The sequence below is a fragment of the Rhamphochromis longiceps genome, linkage group LG18 (assembly GCF_057381845.1).
Source record: "Rhamphochromis longiceps isolate RC_006_pf linkage group LG18, R_longiceps_female_GT1.1, whole genome shotgun sequence".
Lineage (NCBI taxonomy): Eukaryota > Metazoa > Chordata > Actinopteri > Cichliformes > Cichlidae > Rhamphochromis > Rhamphochromis longiceps.
Window position 1 is genome coordinate 54,669 of NC_140574.1, and position 14,342 is coordinate 69,010.

At 40.1% G+C, this 14,342-nt stretch overlaps 1 protein-coding gene across 1 annotated transcript; it reads left to right on the forward strand.

Moving 5' to 3' along the window:
- Nucleotides 1–2,811: 2,811 nt before the first annotated feature.
- Nucleotides 2,812–9,122, forward strand: LOC146647261 (tripartite motif-containing protein 16-like). Its single transcript, XM_085387982.1, has 4 exons — nt 2,812–2,926; nt 3,414–6,983; nt 8,014–8,275; nt 8,978–9,122. The coding sequence occupies exon 2, from the start codon at nt 3,557–3,559 to the stop codon at nt 5,228–5,230; it is 1,674 nt and encodes a 557-aa protein (XP_085244108.1). The 5' UTR covers nt 2,812–2,926; nt 3,414–3,556; the 3' UTR covers nt 5,231–6,983; nt 8,014–8,275; nt 8,978–9,122.
- The last annotated feature ends 5,220 nt before the right edge of the window (nt 9,123–14,342 follow it).

Below are 14,342 nucleotides of genomic sequence, written 5' to 3' on the forward strand. Positions count from 1 at the left end.
CACGGGTGATCACACCCACAAACTACACCCTTTTTGGCTCCTACCTCAAAGCACACTGTGTTCTGTTGATCTTATGTGCTGCACAATAATGTTTAATATTTAGTATTTACTGTCATATTCCCATATATCATTGTGATGTTGTTTATTCTATTACTCTTGTTTTCTTCTGCTTGTTCTCTTTTTTTCTTTCTCAACAGGTGATCCAGGTGATTGATATATGAATTTTTTTTCTCTGCCCATTCTGTTGGTTTTTGTCTTTTGCCCTTCTCCCCCGTCCCTCTTCTCAGCTGTTTCTCTTTCCCTCTTTCTTTCTCCCCTTCTTTCCCCCAGTCAAGTCTGTCCCGTATTCAGCAAGTGAAAATAAAATAAACAATAAAAGGTGAATCAAATGGACCATTACGGCAAGGCTGGGATGGTCAGTTTGGTAAAGTAAATCCATTGGGCATCTTTCTTTGCCTTTAGACAACAATTCTGATGGCAAAGGAGCCAAACAGGACAGGCAAAAAAAAAAAAAAAAAAGATGTGTGCGGTCCAGAAGTAGAAGAAGAAGAAAGAGGAGAGCAGAAATGATGACATTCTAGGCTCGCTTTTCACCTTTGATGTACTCTTAGCAGGAAGACTTTGGTTTGGTGATGTGTTAGAGATAATTTAGTGGTTGAAGCTACTGTGGACTGACCAGATCTGCCATCAGCTCAGAGTGCTGGATATCACCGCAAACCTGAGACAAAGTCATACAGAACAGGTGTGTAAAACTGTGATGGTGTCAGTGAAATAACACTGACTCATGCAGGACTCTGATAAAAACTCAGCTTGTGGGCTAACAGACTAAAATCAAAGAATGCTTCTCTTTTTCTCTTTTGTTAAAAACGTTGAACATCCAGTGAGACACAGAGTAAAGTGACTTTCCGAGATTGTTTCTTCTTCTACAGATTCAGATAAATGATGTCATTTTGAGCCAGGAAGAACATTTCCATCATAAAGTAGAAGACTTTTATATTCTTTATTTATTTATCTGGTAAAAAGTCTCATTGACTTTAAAATGTCTTTTTCAAAAGAGATCTGGCCAAGACCAGAAGCTCCAGTTTTCTCTGCTTCTGTTTGCAGCAGAGCAAAAAGGACAGAGAGCAAGGGACGAGAGAAGACATGAGACAAAGACATGAACGGGACCAAATACTAACCAAGACAACCTAAACAACAAATACTGAATAAATTCAAGAGCGTAAGCCCTTGAATTCTGATTTAATAAAGTAAATCAGAATACTTTATTAATCCTGAAGGATTAATAAAGTATTCTGATTCTGATAACTAGGAAACATAAGATACACAGAGAACAGAATAATGATTAAACAAGACTCAAAAAACCACAAACACAAAACACTGGGTCAACGACCCAGGTACCCTAACAGCCGAGGGAAAAGATGACCTCCTATTCACATCAGTATGGTATATTTTACTCCCATATCACTACTCAAAGATCATATTTCATTGTTGTAGGTTGTGGAGGTGACACACACACAAGCTGTAGTTCAACAATGACTTCATTCCTCTATTGACCTATAAAGAGGTCTTGTTACATAAGATTAAAGCTGGAAACTGACACACATAAGCCCAAACACATTGTGTTATTGTGGACGTTGAAGTCACTGCATGTGTTTTTCATGAAGATTAAACTTTCCTGTGCTGTTGGTTCTTTGTTTAATTCTGTTGATTCTTACTTTTTTGTTCCTAAAGTTTAAACTAAACTCTTGTTGGATACCAGGTGTTCATTTAATAAAGCTGCAGGTTCAAACTTCTAACTGCATGAAAATGTAATGTGTAATGTCATGTGTTTCTAAGTACCATCATTGATTTTGGTCATCAAATCAGCCATTACTCATTTAATTTGATGTAAATTTCCCCTAATTTGCATATTCAGATTCAGTATTCAGTACCACATGTGAAAGTGACCCAGATCAGATTTGAAAATATTGGATTTGTGCCGTTCACACTGTCGTAGCATGATCGGATATAGGGTCGCATAGGGTCAAAAAAATCGGATTTAATGCGCTTTCGCCTGCAGTGTGAACGTAGCCTTAGTTAGTTCTTAGAGTTTGGTTTCTGTGTTCCCCTCTATTTAGTGTCTGTACCGTGTCTCTGTGCATTTCCTGTTTTATTGTGAAGGTCCATGTCTTATGTTAGTGTGTTCTGTTCACATTTCCCCTGTCTCATGTAGTCAATTAGGTTCAGCTGTGTCTTTGCCATTCCATGTCTCCCCCTGTGTGTATTTATACTATGTGTCCTCGTGTGCTCCTCGCCGGTTCATCTGTGTTTTTTCCTGCATCATTCTGTGTCGTCTCCCTGCATCTCCATTTTAGGTTTCAGTTCTGTGTTGTGTTAGTTTTTTCCAGTTTAGGTTTCACCTCCTGCTGGCCTCCTTCGCCCGTTCCTAGATGCCCCTGGTCTCATATCGCACTGGACTTCATCACTGGTCTCCCACCATCCTCAGGTAACAGTTATTCTGACCATCATCGATCGGTTCTCCAAAGCTGTGCATTTCATTGCTCTGCCTAAGGGAATTAGGTGCAAGAGTTGTTAAAATGTATAATTAAATAATAGATGAATTCAATAGCAAACTGTGCCTCGTTCTCAGATGGACAGCAAGTGGAATGTGATAGATGAGATGAGGAGATGGAAGGAAGAAGAGAGGCAAAGAGTGATTCACAGGCAGAGCTTAGTTTATTTCCCAGTTTTGTTGCCTTATGGTTCCAAGCGCCGTGACCAATCTTTGCGTTTTATTATTATCTCATAACACTTGTTTAATCAGCTACCCTCTCTCCTGTGGACTGTTTAATCTCTACAGTCTCAGATCAACACAGCCCTGCCCTCCAGCACTATCAGCAGCAAGAGCAGAAGCAACCCCCCAAACAGCAACATTGTACCCCATCAGGTAAAAAATGGGCTACGTTTGCTTTGCATTGTGCCCACCTGATGACAGTGATGTAGTGTGATGTGATTCCATATTAGATTCTTGATGAATGTGGGTTGTTGTTCTTCAGCCTGCTTCTATGTGCCCTTTTTAACTGTGAGCACCCGCCCCTTTAAACATCTCTGCACTGCCCTGACTAAATGTACATATAAACTGTCTCTATGGTTTACAGTCTGAGTCTGACAAGCTGTCAGCTGTTCATTTCTGCTATTTGAATTGTTAAAAGAAACAAACTATTCATTTAGCAGATTAACAAAAAGAATAGAGAGGCATCCAGTTATTGACATTTATATTATTTAGTTAAAGGTTTGAACAAAAAACAATTAAACACAGAGCCTCTTCCTGCTTTCTGGAATGAATCACAGCATGAAAACCCTTCCTCTTCTTCCTGCTCTCTAGCTCAGCACCTCCTGTCTGTCCATATCGTTCTGTGTTCCCTCCCCTTTAGATCTACATTATGAAGATGGGTGTAACCAACGTGTGTTAGAGCTGGCAGGCCCCATTCACAGCAGCAACACTTGTTGTTCAGATCAGACCAGTTTCTATATTAAGGAAGTGAAACTTACACAGTCACTGACACTGAGAGGAGAAATGGCGCAGAAAGGAGTTCAGCTAGACCGAGAAACCTTCTCTTGTTCGATCTGTTTGGATCTACTGAAGGATCCGGTGACTATTCCCTGTGGACACAGCTACTGCATGAAGTGTATTGAAAGCTTCTGGGATGAAGAGGAAAAGAAGAAAATCTACAGCTGCCCTCAGTGCAGACAGACTTTCACAGCGAGGCCTGTCCTGGAGAAAAACACCATGTTAGCAGTTTTAGTGGAGCAGCTGAAGAAGACTGGACTCCAAGCTGCTCCTGCTGATCACTGCTATGCTGGACCTGAAGATGTGGCCTGTGATGTCTGCACTGGAAGAAAAATGAAAGCCTTCAAGTCCTGTTTTGTGTGTTTGGTCTCTTACTGTGAGAAACACCTTCAGCCTCATTATGTAGCAGCTCAGTTAAAGAAACACAAGCTGGTGGAGCCCTCCAAGAAGCTCCAGGAGAAGATCTGCTCTCGTCATGATGAGGTGATGAAGATGTTCTGCCGTACTGATCAGCAGAGTATCTGTTATCTCTGCTCTGTGGATGAACATAAAGGCCACGACACAGTCTCAGCTGCAGCAGAAAGGACTGAGAGGCAGAGAGAGCTGGAGGTGAGTCGACAAAACATCCAGCAGAGAATCCAGGACAGAGAGAAAGATGTGAAGCTGCTTCAACAGGAGGTGGAGGCCATCAATCAGTCTGCTGATCAAACAGTGGAGCACAGTGAGAAGATCTTCACTGAGCTGATCCATCTCATCCAGAAAAGAAGCTCTGATGTGAAGCAGCAGATCAGATCCCAGCAGGAAACTGAAGTGAGTCGAGTCAAAGAGCTTCAGGAGAAGCTGGAGCAGGAGATCACTGAGCTGAAGAGGAAAGATGCTGAGCTGAAGCAGCTCTCACACACAGAGGATCACATCCAGTTTCTACACAACTACCCCTCACTGTCAGCACTCAGTGAGTCTACAGACTCATCCAGCATCAATATCCGTCCTCTGAGCTACTTTGAGGATGTGACAGCAGCTGTGTCAGAGGTCAGAGATAAACTACAGGACATTCTGAGAGAGGAATGGACAAACATCTCACTGACAGTCACTGAAGTGGATGTTTTACTGCCACAAGCAGAGCCAAAGACCAGAGCTGGATTCTTAAAATATTCATGTGAAATCACACTGGATCCAAACACAGCACACACATGGCTGTTATTATCAGAGGGGAACAGAAAAGCAACATTTATGAATCAACAACAGTCTTATTCTGATCATCCAGACAGATTCACTAGGTGTCTTCAGGTCCTGAGTAGAGAGAGTCTGACTGGACGTTGTTACTGGGAGGTGGAGTGGAGAGGGGGAGGAGGTTATGTAGCAGTCGCATACAAGAATATCAGCAGAAAAGGAGAGGGTAATGAATGTGGATTTGGACGTAATGACAAATCTTGGTCATTAAATTGTTACAACAACAGTTTTACATTTTGGTACAACAACATCCAAACTCGTGTCTCAGGTCCTCGTTCCTCCAGAGTAGGAGTGTACCTGGATCACAGAGCAGGTATTTTGTCCTTCTACAGCGTCTCTGAAACCATGACTCTCCTCCACAGAGTCCAGACCACATTCACTCAGCCGCTCTATGCTGGACTGTTGGTTTACTATTATGGAGCCACTGCTGAGTTGATTAAAGTGAAATAGACTGAAGTCTTTCATATTGTTGTAAGTTTAAATCTGTATTTTAGTTCCCTTTTAGTTTCTCTCCATCATTATTGTGGTATTTATGTGCTGCACATAAATCAGATGTCAGTCAAACATTATGGGCAGTACCTCGACATCTTCAACATGTTGTCTTGATGTTTTTACGTTTTATAGGTGGAGCTCTTTCCTGTGTCTGTTCAGCCATGGAGACTATCAATGCTTATGGATATTTTTATTTGAAAAATTTCTCCACATGACAACATAAACTTCTCTATCTTCTAAATGTTTACTGAATATTTTTCTTAGGTATTTGTATGTTGTTGTTTCTCTTCACTGATCTTAACAGAGAAGTCTACAGACCTTCCTTTATCACACAGATTTTATTCTCATTTGTACATTTATAAAGAAAACAATTAATTACAGAGCAATAAGAAATTTTAAGAAAGTGCACTATATCATAATTTATAGTAAAGTGTATTAAAGCATCGTTAGTTAGTCACTTATTTAGTTTGGAGCTGTATCATCTGACACTGTAGAAACATTTCCTCCAGCTTCAGCACAGAATGTTAAAAACAGAACTATTAATGAGAACAAACAGTAGGAACACAGTATCAGCAAACATCATGGCTTAAAATGGAGAGTAAAAATCTAAAAAGAAATAAACAAATTAGTAAAAAGGATTTCCTGTTGACATGTTATTGGTCCTATCTTGTCTGCAGCACCTCCAGGATGCTTCTTATATGTTTCTGGTTATTTTTGCACCAATTTTAGTTTTTGTCAGTAGGAAGTTCAAGTTCAACTCAGTGTGTTTGTTTGTTTTTTTCAAACTGATGCCTGACCTTGAACACCAAACATCTGTCAATAAAGCAATGATATAAAATGCTTATATTAGTACTGAAAAACTGCATATCCACTTTACAAATATAAATAATGATATAAATCCACAGCTGAACTGGAGGAGCAGCTGATCTAGTTCACTCATGTGTTTCTGGACTAAGAGTTGGAGCAAATACCTTATGATTCAGTGATGTTTGTTTTTGTTAAATATTTTGTAGATCCAAGAGTGAGTTTGACTCATGATGATGATGTTCCGAATTAAACAAAGTTGGTCACAAATTCTTCAAAGCTGTTTATTAAGAATATATTCACTTGGACTCATGAGACAGGCTTGTGATCCAAGGGAGCCATCAACTGGACAATTACTGACATGACAACAAAAAAGCTAAGTACAGAGGGGGGAACAGAGGTGAAAATACTTGCTTTAAAGGATTGTAATGTTTCCTTTTAAAATAAGTCTCTAAGGTCAGACAAAGGGACAGAAACTCATAGCTTTCTACCAGCCCAATGACAAAACTATAAGTTGTTTTTTAACATCTACTTTTTCATCTATTTGGCAGTCACAGTGAAAAGTATAAACATTGGCACGCTTTGTCTTGTGATTCTGCTGTTCGTAAAAAATGACCATGCGCAAAGTACCAGACTTTAAGGCTTTGACTTGATGCCAATGGCCTGAGGAGGACAGTATTACCCTTGGACATGTGTAGTCTGCCGTCTACTCAATAGAAGAAGAAGAAGCGCGGAAATGGCACAACTGTCTTCAGTTTCTGGGAGAGTTTAACAATGAGAGACTGATGATGCAGAAGAAATCTCCGTGGTTAAAAACATTAAAAACAGTCGTCCAGGATGATGAGATCCGCCACTGGCTCAGACTGCTGTATATCAGCCGGAGACCCGAGATGAAGTCACGCAGCAGGTATGTAAAACTGTGATGTTCTCAATGAACTAACACAGGAACGATCTGAGCTCAGTCTGTAAGCTAACAGGCTAAAATCAGAGAGCAGCTAATCAAACAAGTGCGTCCGTTTTTTTTAAAGGTAAACTTTTAACAATAGACTTTCATGAGACACATCAAAACCAAACAGGGAGGGAAAGCTTCGGTTTTCTGCACTGTGCCACAGTTCGCTGTCTGCTTCGGTTCACGACGCCTCACTCCGGGGCTACAGACAGTTCTCTGCCGCCTGTGGTGCTCCTCACCTCCGTCTGCACCCACAGACTTCCCGAGGTGGAGGCAGGCCGGCAGGGACTTTGAGAGATGGGCTTTACTTTTAAAAATACCCCTTAATCAGGGTCTAACTCACTAAAAGATGGCCACATGTCTCTCTCCAACTTAATCTCTTTCTTTTAAGTAATTGTTTTTCATTGAAATGAAATTAATTGTTCAATAAAATGATTACATTTATAATTGAATTAAAGTTAAATGAATCAAGGTGATTTTGACTTTGCTAGTTAACAGGAAGAGAAACAAACTTACACAGGATAAAATGAAATTTGGACCCAGCAGAAAAAGTCAGATCACAGACAAACAGAAACATTCCTCTTTGGCTAAAATAAAATGCAGATTATTGCTCATCTGCAGTTTTAATCATGGTGAATAATTTATGATTCAGCCAAGTAAGATTCTTCTGTGTGGAGGTTTTTCCCCTGTCAAAAGGCATTGACCATTACCTTCATCTAAACATGGAATTTAAGTCATGTAGTTGCCGTTGTTTGTTTTTAAAGAGGTCATAATATTTTTGTGATGGTAGAAATTTATCTTCAAAGTAATAGTTATAAAGTGAATTAATAAGACTTTCCAACAAAGAGAGGGAGTCACATGGTGCTTCTGAAACATTTGTACAAACCTCTCTCACATATGTGAGCAACATGCTCACAGTGTACAGCCCTGCTGACTGAGGCTGCACCTTTACCTGTCTAATCTTTTTCTTTTTACTTTGTTCCTCAAGTCCCACATCAACATGAAGTGTAAGGAGGAGGAAGATCTGGCTGGCCAGCAGGTCTGGAAGCAGGAGAGGAACTTCAATCTGGACCAGGAGGACACAGATCCCCCACAGATCAAAGAGGAACAGGAGGAACTCTGCATCAGTCAAGAGGGAGAACAGCTTGTAGTGAAACACGAGGATGAAGGCATCGTCGTCTGGAGCGGGGAAGAGCGGCTCAGACAGCTGCATAACATCTGGAAACCTGAGAAAGATTTACAGACCAGCGGTAAAACTGTAATCGCTTTTCTGAAGTGTTAACATTAATATTAAACCTACAGTTTGTATCAGTCAGATCTATTTAATGTGTATTCGTGAAAACATGACAGGGAGTTTTAAATGGACTGGTTCTTATATAGCGCTTTTCTACTCAATCTTGAGCACTCAAAGCGCTTTACAAAACGTGTGCATTCACCCACTCACTCCCATTCGCACAAGCACATTTTTCTTAGTGCTTTCTACCAACATTCAGACACACATTCCACAGATCAAAGAGCAACTTGAGGCAACTTGGAGTTAGTATCTTGCCCAAGGATATTTGAAATGCAGACTAGGTGAAGCCGGGAATCGAACCGATCAGTAGATGATCTGCTCTACCGCCTGAGCTACAGCCACCCCCAATAGTGAAGATTATTTTGAAAAATATCAAGATGTAGATCAGTTTCGAGATCAACTCCAAAATAGATCATCAGTCAGTCAGTAATAAGTGAGTTCTTTTTTGTTTGAAAGGTTTTTTTTACTCTTAATGTTGCTGAAAAATGTCAGAACTCAAGTTCTCATTTGCATCAGAGTGCACAAATAACTTCATTTTTACACACTTTTAATTTCACCTGCAAATGTGAGCAACATGCCCTCATTACAGACTTTAACTAAAACTTTATCTTCTCAGAAGTGTTTTTCTATAATTACATTTTTTTTATTGTTCGTTTAGAAGCAATAGTGGAGAGACCGGCTGACTGCTGCAGAAGAAATCTGCTCTGAGGTTAACAGAACGTCTGATCGTCCAGTATGAGATCAACCTTCAGCAGAGACTGCTGGATATCAGCCGGAAACCCGAGATAAAGTTACGCATAACAGGTAAAACTGCGATGGTCTCAGTGGACTAACACAAGAATACAACTCATGTAGGACCTGATCAGAGCTCAGCTTGTAGGCTAACATACTGAAATCAGGGAGCGGCTAATCACACAAGTGCGTCTCTTTTTTACGGTAAACTTTTAGCATTAAACAAACCTTGAGACCGAGAGAAAGTGCCTTTATAGAAGATTTATTTAGAAGATTAAGATAAAGGAGGCAGGGAGGGAAAGCTTCTGTTTTCTGCACTGTGCCACAGTTCGCTGTCTGCTTCGGCTCTCTGACCCTCACTCCGGGGCTACAGACAGTCCTCTGCCGCCTGTGGTGCTCCTCACCTCCGTCTGCACCCACAGGCTTCCCGAGGTGGAGGCAGGCCGGCAGGGACTTTGAGAGATGGGCTTTACTTTCAAAAATACCCCTTAATCAGGGTCTAACCCTACAAGACCATCGTGCCTCCCCCACCATCCTCACCTCATTTTAAAATGTATATTTTTCAACTGAATTATATTTGGGTTCAAGAAAATGATGAAGTTTTTAAAATAACTTTGTAATGTTCTAATAAACAGTCTTAACTCGAACTAAATCAGCTCAAATCTCACAGATGTCAGTGTTATTCACAAAGCATGGAAACATAGTTGTTAGTTTTGAATGCAGCCACAGCAGGCAAACTATGGCTGCATGCTCCAAAGAACAGGAGCACAGTAACTGAACACACTCTTAGCACACTTACATCTGATTTTGGGAACAGTTAACAGATCTGAACCTGATGACCTGAGAGGTTTAACTGGGTCAAAGGTCGAGAGCCAATTGAGAACTGTCCAGTTAAACCAACTAAATGATGAAACCTTTGATTTAAAATGTCATGATCAACAGTATCAAAGGCAGCAATGAGATCAAATAGAACTAAGACTGAAACTCTGAGTCCCTAATAATCTTCAGATCACTGATGACTTTAGTTGGGTTGATTCTGTGCAATGACTGGCTGTGAAACCTGACTGGTACTTATCTGCTATGGCACTGTGAGATTTTCAGTTTAATCTACAACAATGACAAACATTTACTTGCAGCGTGAAGCTGGCAGCAGCTACCTGAATGATTTGTACTCTGAACTTTCCTAATAAGAGTATCAGAGCTCGAGAGTAACTTACACTTTCATTTTTCACATTTGTACAGTTAGTTGTAAATTTCACTCACATATGAGGACATGCTCAGAGTGGACTATATTTGCTCAGATGTGTTTTCCTGTCATCACATTATTAACCTTTTTCCTCAGTGACCCTTTGTTCCTCAAGATCTCCCCCTAACATGAAGTGTGAGGAAGAGGAGGGCCTGTATGACCAGCAGGTCTCCAACCAGGAGAGGAACTCCAGTCTGGACCAGGAGGGCCCAGATCCTCCACAGATCAAAGAGGAAGAGGAGGAACTCTGCATCAGCGATGACGTAGAAAAGATTGTACTCAAACAGGAGGATGAAGGCCTCATCTGGACTGAAGAAGAGCAGCTCAGACAGCTGGATAACATCTGGAAACCTGAAATGAACTTACACAGCAGGGGTATGTAAAACCGTAATGGTCTTACCTAAAAATTAATATGACTTTAATTCATTCAATAAAGATATTTTGGAAACACATCAGAGTTCTTCAAGGCCAGTGTTTAAATAAACTCAGCTGATTGTTAGTCGAGGTTTTCTGAGAGCTTCGCTGCTTTTTATCCCCATATTTTAATCCTACTTTTAAATTTCCCCTTCTGTCTGATGTTTGTCTTATCATTTACATAAACATCTTTCCAACAGTAATTGGTGGACAAACTGTGATTGGTGCATAGAAATTTACTAACGTGTTAGAAGTGAGTGCATGAAATCTTATTTTAACAGTTTCCAGGTCTGGGTAAATGATATGATGATATTTCGGATGATATTTTGATTAAACTCTGTTGTAGAGTTGGAAATGGACAGCTGTAGACACCACTGCCGAGTAGTCATTCTTGTTATACTTCTATATTTATCTAAGACAAGTAATTTTGTCCATTTGTCACCTCAGCTTTCCCACAACAGCATGAATGTGAGGAGGAACTGGTTTTTGGGGACCAGGAGAGAAACTTCAGCCTCGACCAGGAGGATCCGGAGCTTCCACAGATAAAAGAGGAACAGGAGGAACCTTGCACCAGTCAGGACGTAGATCAGCTTGTAGTGAAGCAGGAGACTGAAGGCATTATTATCTTCATGGTGGCTCCTACTTATGAGGAAAGTGAGCCAGAGCTGGACAGTGAACGTCTCCTTTCTTCCAGCTCTCCTGAACCAGAGAGCAGAGATCAGCAAGACAACTTTCCTGTGTCAGAGAGTCAGCGTAAAACTGACACAAGTAAAAAGTTTGTGAAATGTGAGATTTGTGGAAAAACCTTTGAGTACAGATCCAAACTAACGAGACATATGAGGGTTCACACAGGTGAGAAGCCACATTCTTGCAGCACCTGCGGAAAAAGATTCAGCCTGATGATAAACTTGAAAACTCACATGAGAATCCACACAGGTGAGAAGCTTCATTCAGAGGATACAGTTACAAAGACACATGAGGATTCACACTAGTTAAAAGTGGGAGAACTGTCAGATGAAGCAGTCCACTGAGAAGCCAGATCAGAGCAGATCAGATGACCTCCTTCCTTAAAAAACTCTGTATTGTTTATTGTATGTAGGGGTGGGAGATATAGCCTCAAAATAATATTTCAAGAAACTTACATTTAAAAAAAAATAATGTACATTTTATCAGCTCGGCAGGCAGCAGCATTTATATGTGTAAGTAAATGATGGATTTTCCATCTTTCTCTTCCAGTGAGCTGCTGTCACTGATGACAGCTTAGCTAATTCAAAGTGTGAAAATGTGGCCACCTCAAGGTGCTTGATATTGTAAGGTAAAGACCCAACAATAATACAATGAAAACAGAGAAAACCCAAACAGTCATATGACCCCCTATTAGCAAGCGTTTTGGCGACAGTGGGAAGGAAAAACTCCTTTTTAACAGGAAGAAACCTCCAGCAGAACCAGGCTCAGGGAGGGACCCCCATCTGCAACAAGGAAAGTTTTAAGTCTAATCTTAAAAGCTGAAGGCTCTGCCTCCCATTCTACCTTTAAATACTCTATGAACAACATTATAGTGCAATGTTAGTGACACGGCATACATGAAATATGAGCACATAAGTATCCTCAGGGGTGTTTTTCCTGGAAGTTTTAAGAAAAGTGTATTACAAGTGCTTACACTCTAGCTTAATATCCAAAATAACCTTGTAATGCGGAGCCTGCACAATTCTGTCATATAAGCAGAGGTGGAAAGTAACGAATTACATTTACTTGCGTTACTGTAATTGAGTAGTTTTTTTGTGTATTTGTACTTTTTAAAGTCATTTTTCAAGTCTGTAATTTTACTTTTACTTAAGTATATTTTTTAAAAAGTATTGTAGTTCGCTACGTTTTCAATCACACCCGTTACTGAGTAAATTAAAAAAACCATTGCGCTTCGGAAATACTGCAGGGAATGATGGGTAGTAGAACAAATTGGCGCTAAGGTCACGTTAAAGATGGAGTCTGACATCGGTGTTATGGATCCAGTGAAAAAAGAAGCCCCGTCGAATTCTGCTGACCCTGAACTCGAAGAAACGGATGTGAACCCCTGGCCGTATTTAAGGGACCATTTCGGCTTCAAGTGCAAGAAAGGCAACAGCTTTATTATGCAGTGTAAGCTGTGTTTGCCCAGAGAGACCGAGTTAGCAGCTTTTAAAAATTCCACATCAAACCTGCGCAAGCATGTGGAGGTAAGTTAAATACAACTCGTACCGTTATGGTAGCAAAAAGGCTGTGTTCAAATTAATCACATTAAGTTAAGACATCTGTGAAGAACACAGATAACGTTGGTTGGTACTAGCAACTTGCTGTAATCGGGCACGTTGTTGTCCACGCAACTTACATTTTTTTTACTGGGTTGGTAAATTGCCAAAAGAAAATGTGTTTACCTACGTTTTTCCTGTTTGTTAATAATAAGAATTTATTTAAAAAAATAGTTAAATTAAAGACAGAAGCGGCTACTTTCTTACTTAACCCACATATGTTCACACTGCAGGCAAAAGAATAACAGAGCGCTCACTTACCTTAGATTAGTCAAAGACAGCTGACTTCTGTTACTTGTTAATTAGCACTTGCAACCTCCCGTTAACTAGCCTGTTACTGTCCAATAAAAAAAAACCCACGAGGTATATTGGTATAATTTACCAGCGGTAGCTATGTAATGCATTGATGTCTTATTAGGGACATCAAAAAACTTTCTCTCAAACTTAACACTGGCCTGCCTGCCTCAGCTGCCTTCGAGCGTCTCTTTAGCTGTGCTGGACTACTGTTCACTGCAAAGTGAGCAAGGATGAACTCTACTAACTCTGAAAATCAACTGCTCCTCAAAATTAACAGGAAGTTCAGAGAGTAACACTCTAGGATGGATACAAAGGAACTTTAATCTAGAGGTACAGTAGGGCAGGGCCAAGTTTAAAAAATTCAAAAACATTTTTAAAGCAGCTGCCGTTCAGTTCAGTACTTGTTCTCTTATTTGACAGTTTAGAACACATTCTCATGTGAAAGAATGATATGGTTTTGTATTGAAAACACTGTGATACCTGACGGTTTGGTTTGGTTGATTGGTTTGGTGACCATTATCCATTTTCATGTATAGACTTGCAGTTTAATTGCCACTGCACTTTAATTTGTAAAGTTTTTCTTTTCACTAAAAAAGAACTACTTTGAGATTTATATCCCACTGTCCTTTTTTGCACTACTCAGAAGCGGCTGTCCTCCTGCTGACAGAAAAGTAACTATGTAACTTTTACTCTGAGTACATTTTAAATGAGCTACTTTTTACTTTTACTTGAGTACATTTTTAGACAGGTAATTTTACTTGTACTTGAGTAAAATTTCAGCAAAGTAATAGTACTTTTACTTGAGTAAAATATTTTAGTACTCTTTCCACCTCTGCATATAAGGAAAAGAAATTCTACCTGGTTTGTTTCATCTTGGGTCGAGCTTTTTAACCTCCTGCTTTTCCACCGTGTAGCACATCAGTAATTTCCATCCACTGACTGCTCTTGCTGTTATATGAAATGTAACTCGCGAGTGCTCCAGTGATGCATGGTTGAATCATTTGTTTACCTTTGGGTCGCACATCACTGCTGCTAGTATCTCCTGCTCA

Bases quoted from the DNA above. Each gene is read 5' to 3' on its own strand.
- LOC146647261 (XM_085387982.1), top strand. From the start codon at position 3,557: ATGGCGCAGAAAGGAGTTCAGCTAGACCGAGAAACCTTCTCTTGTTCG.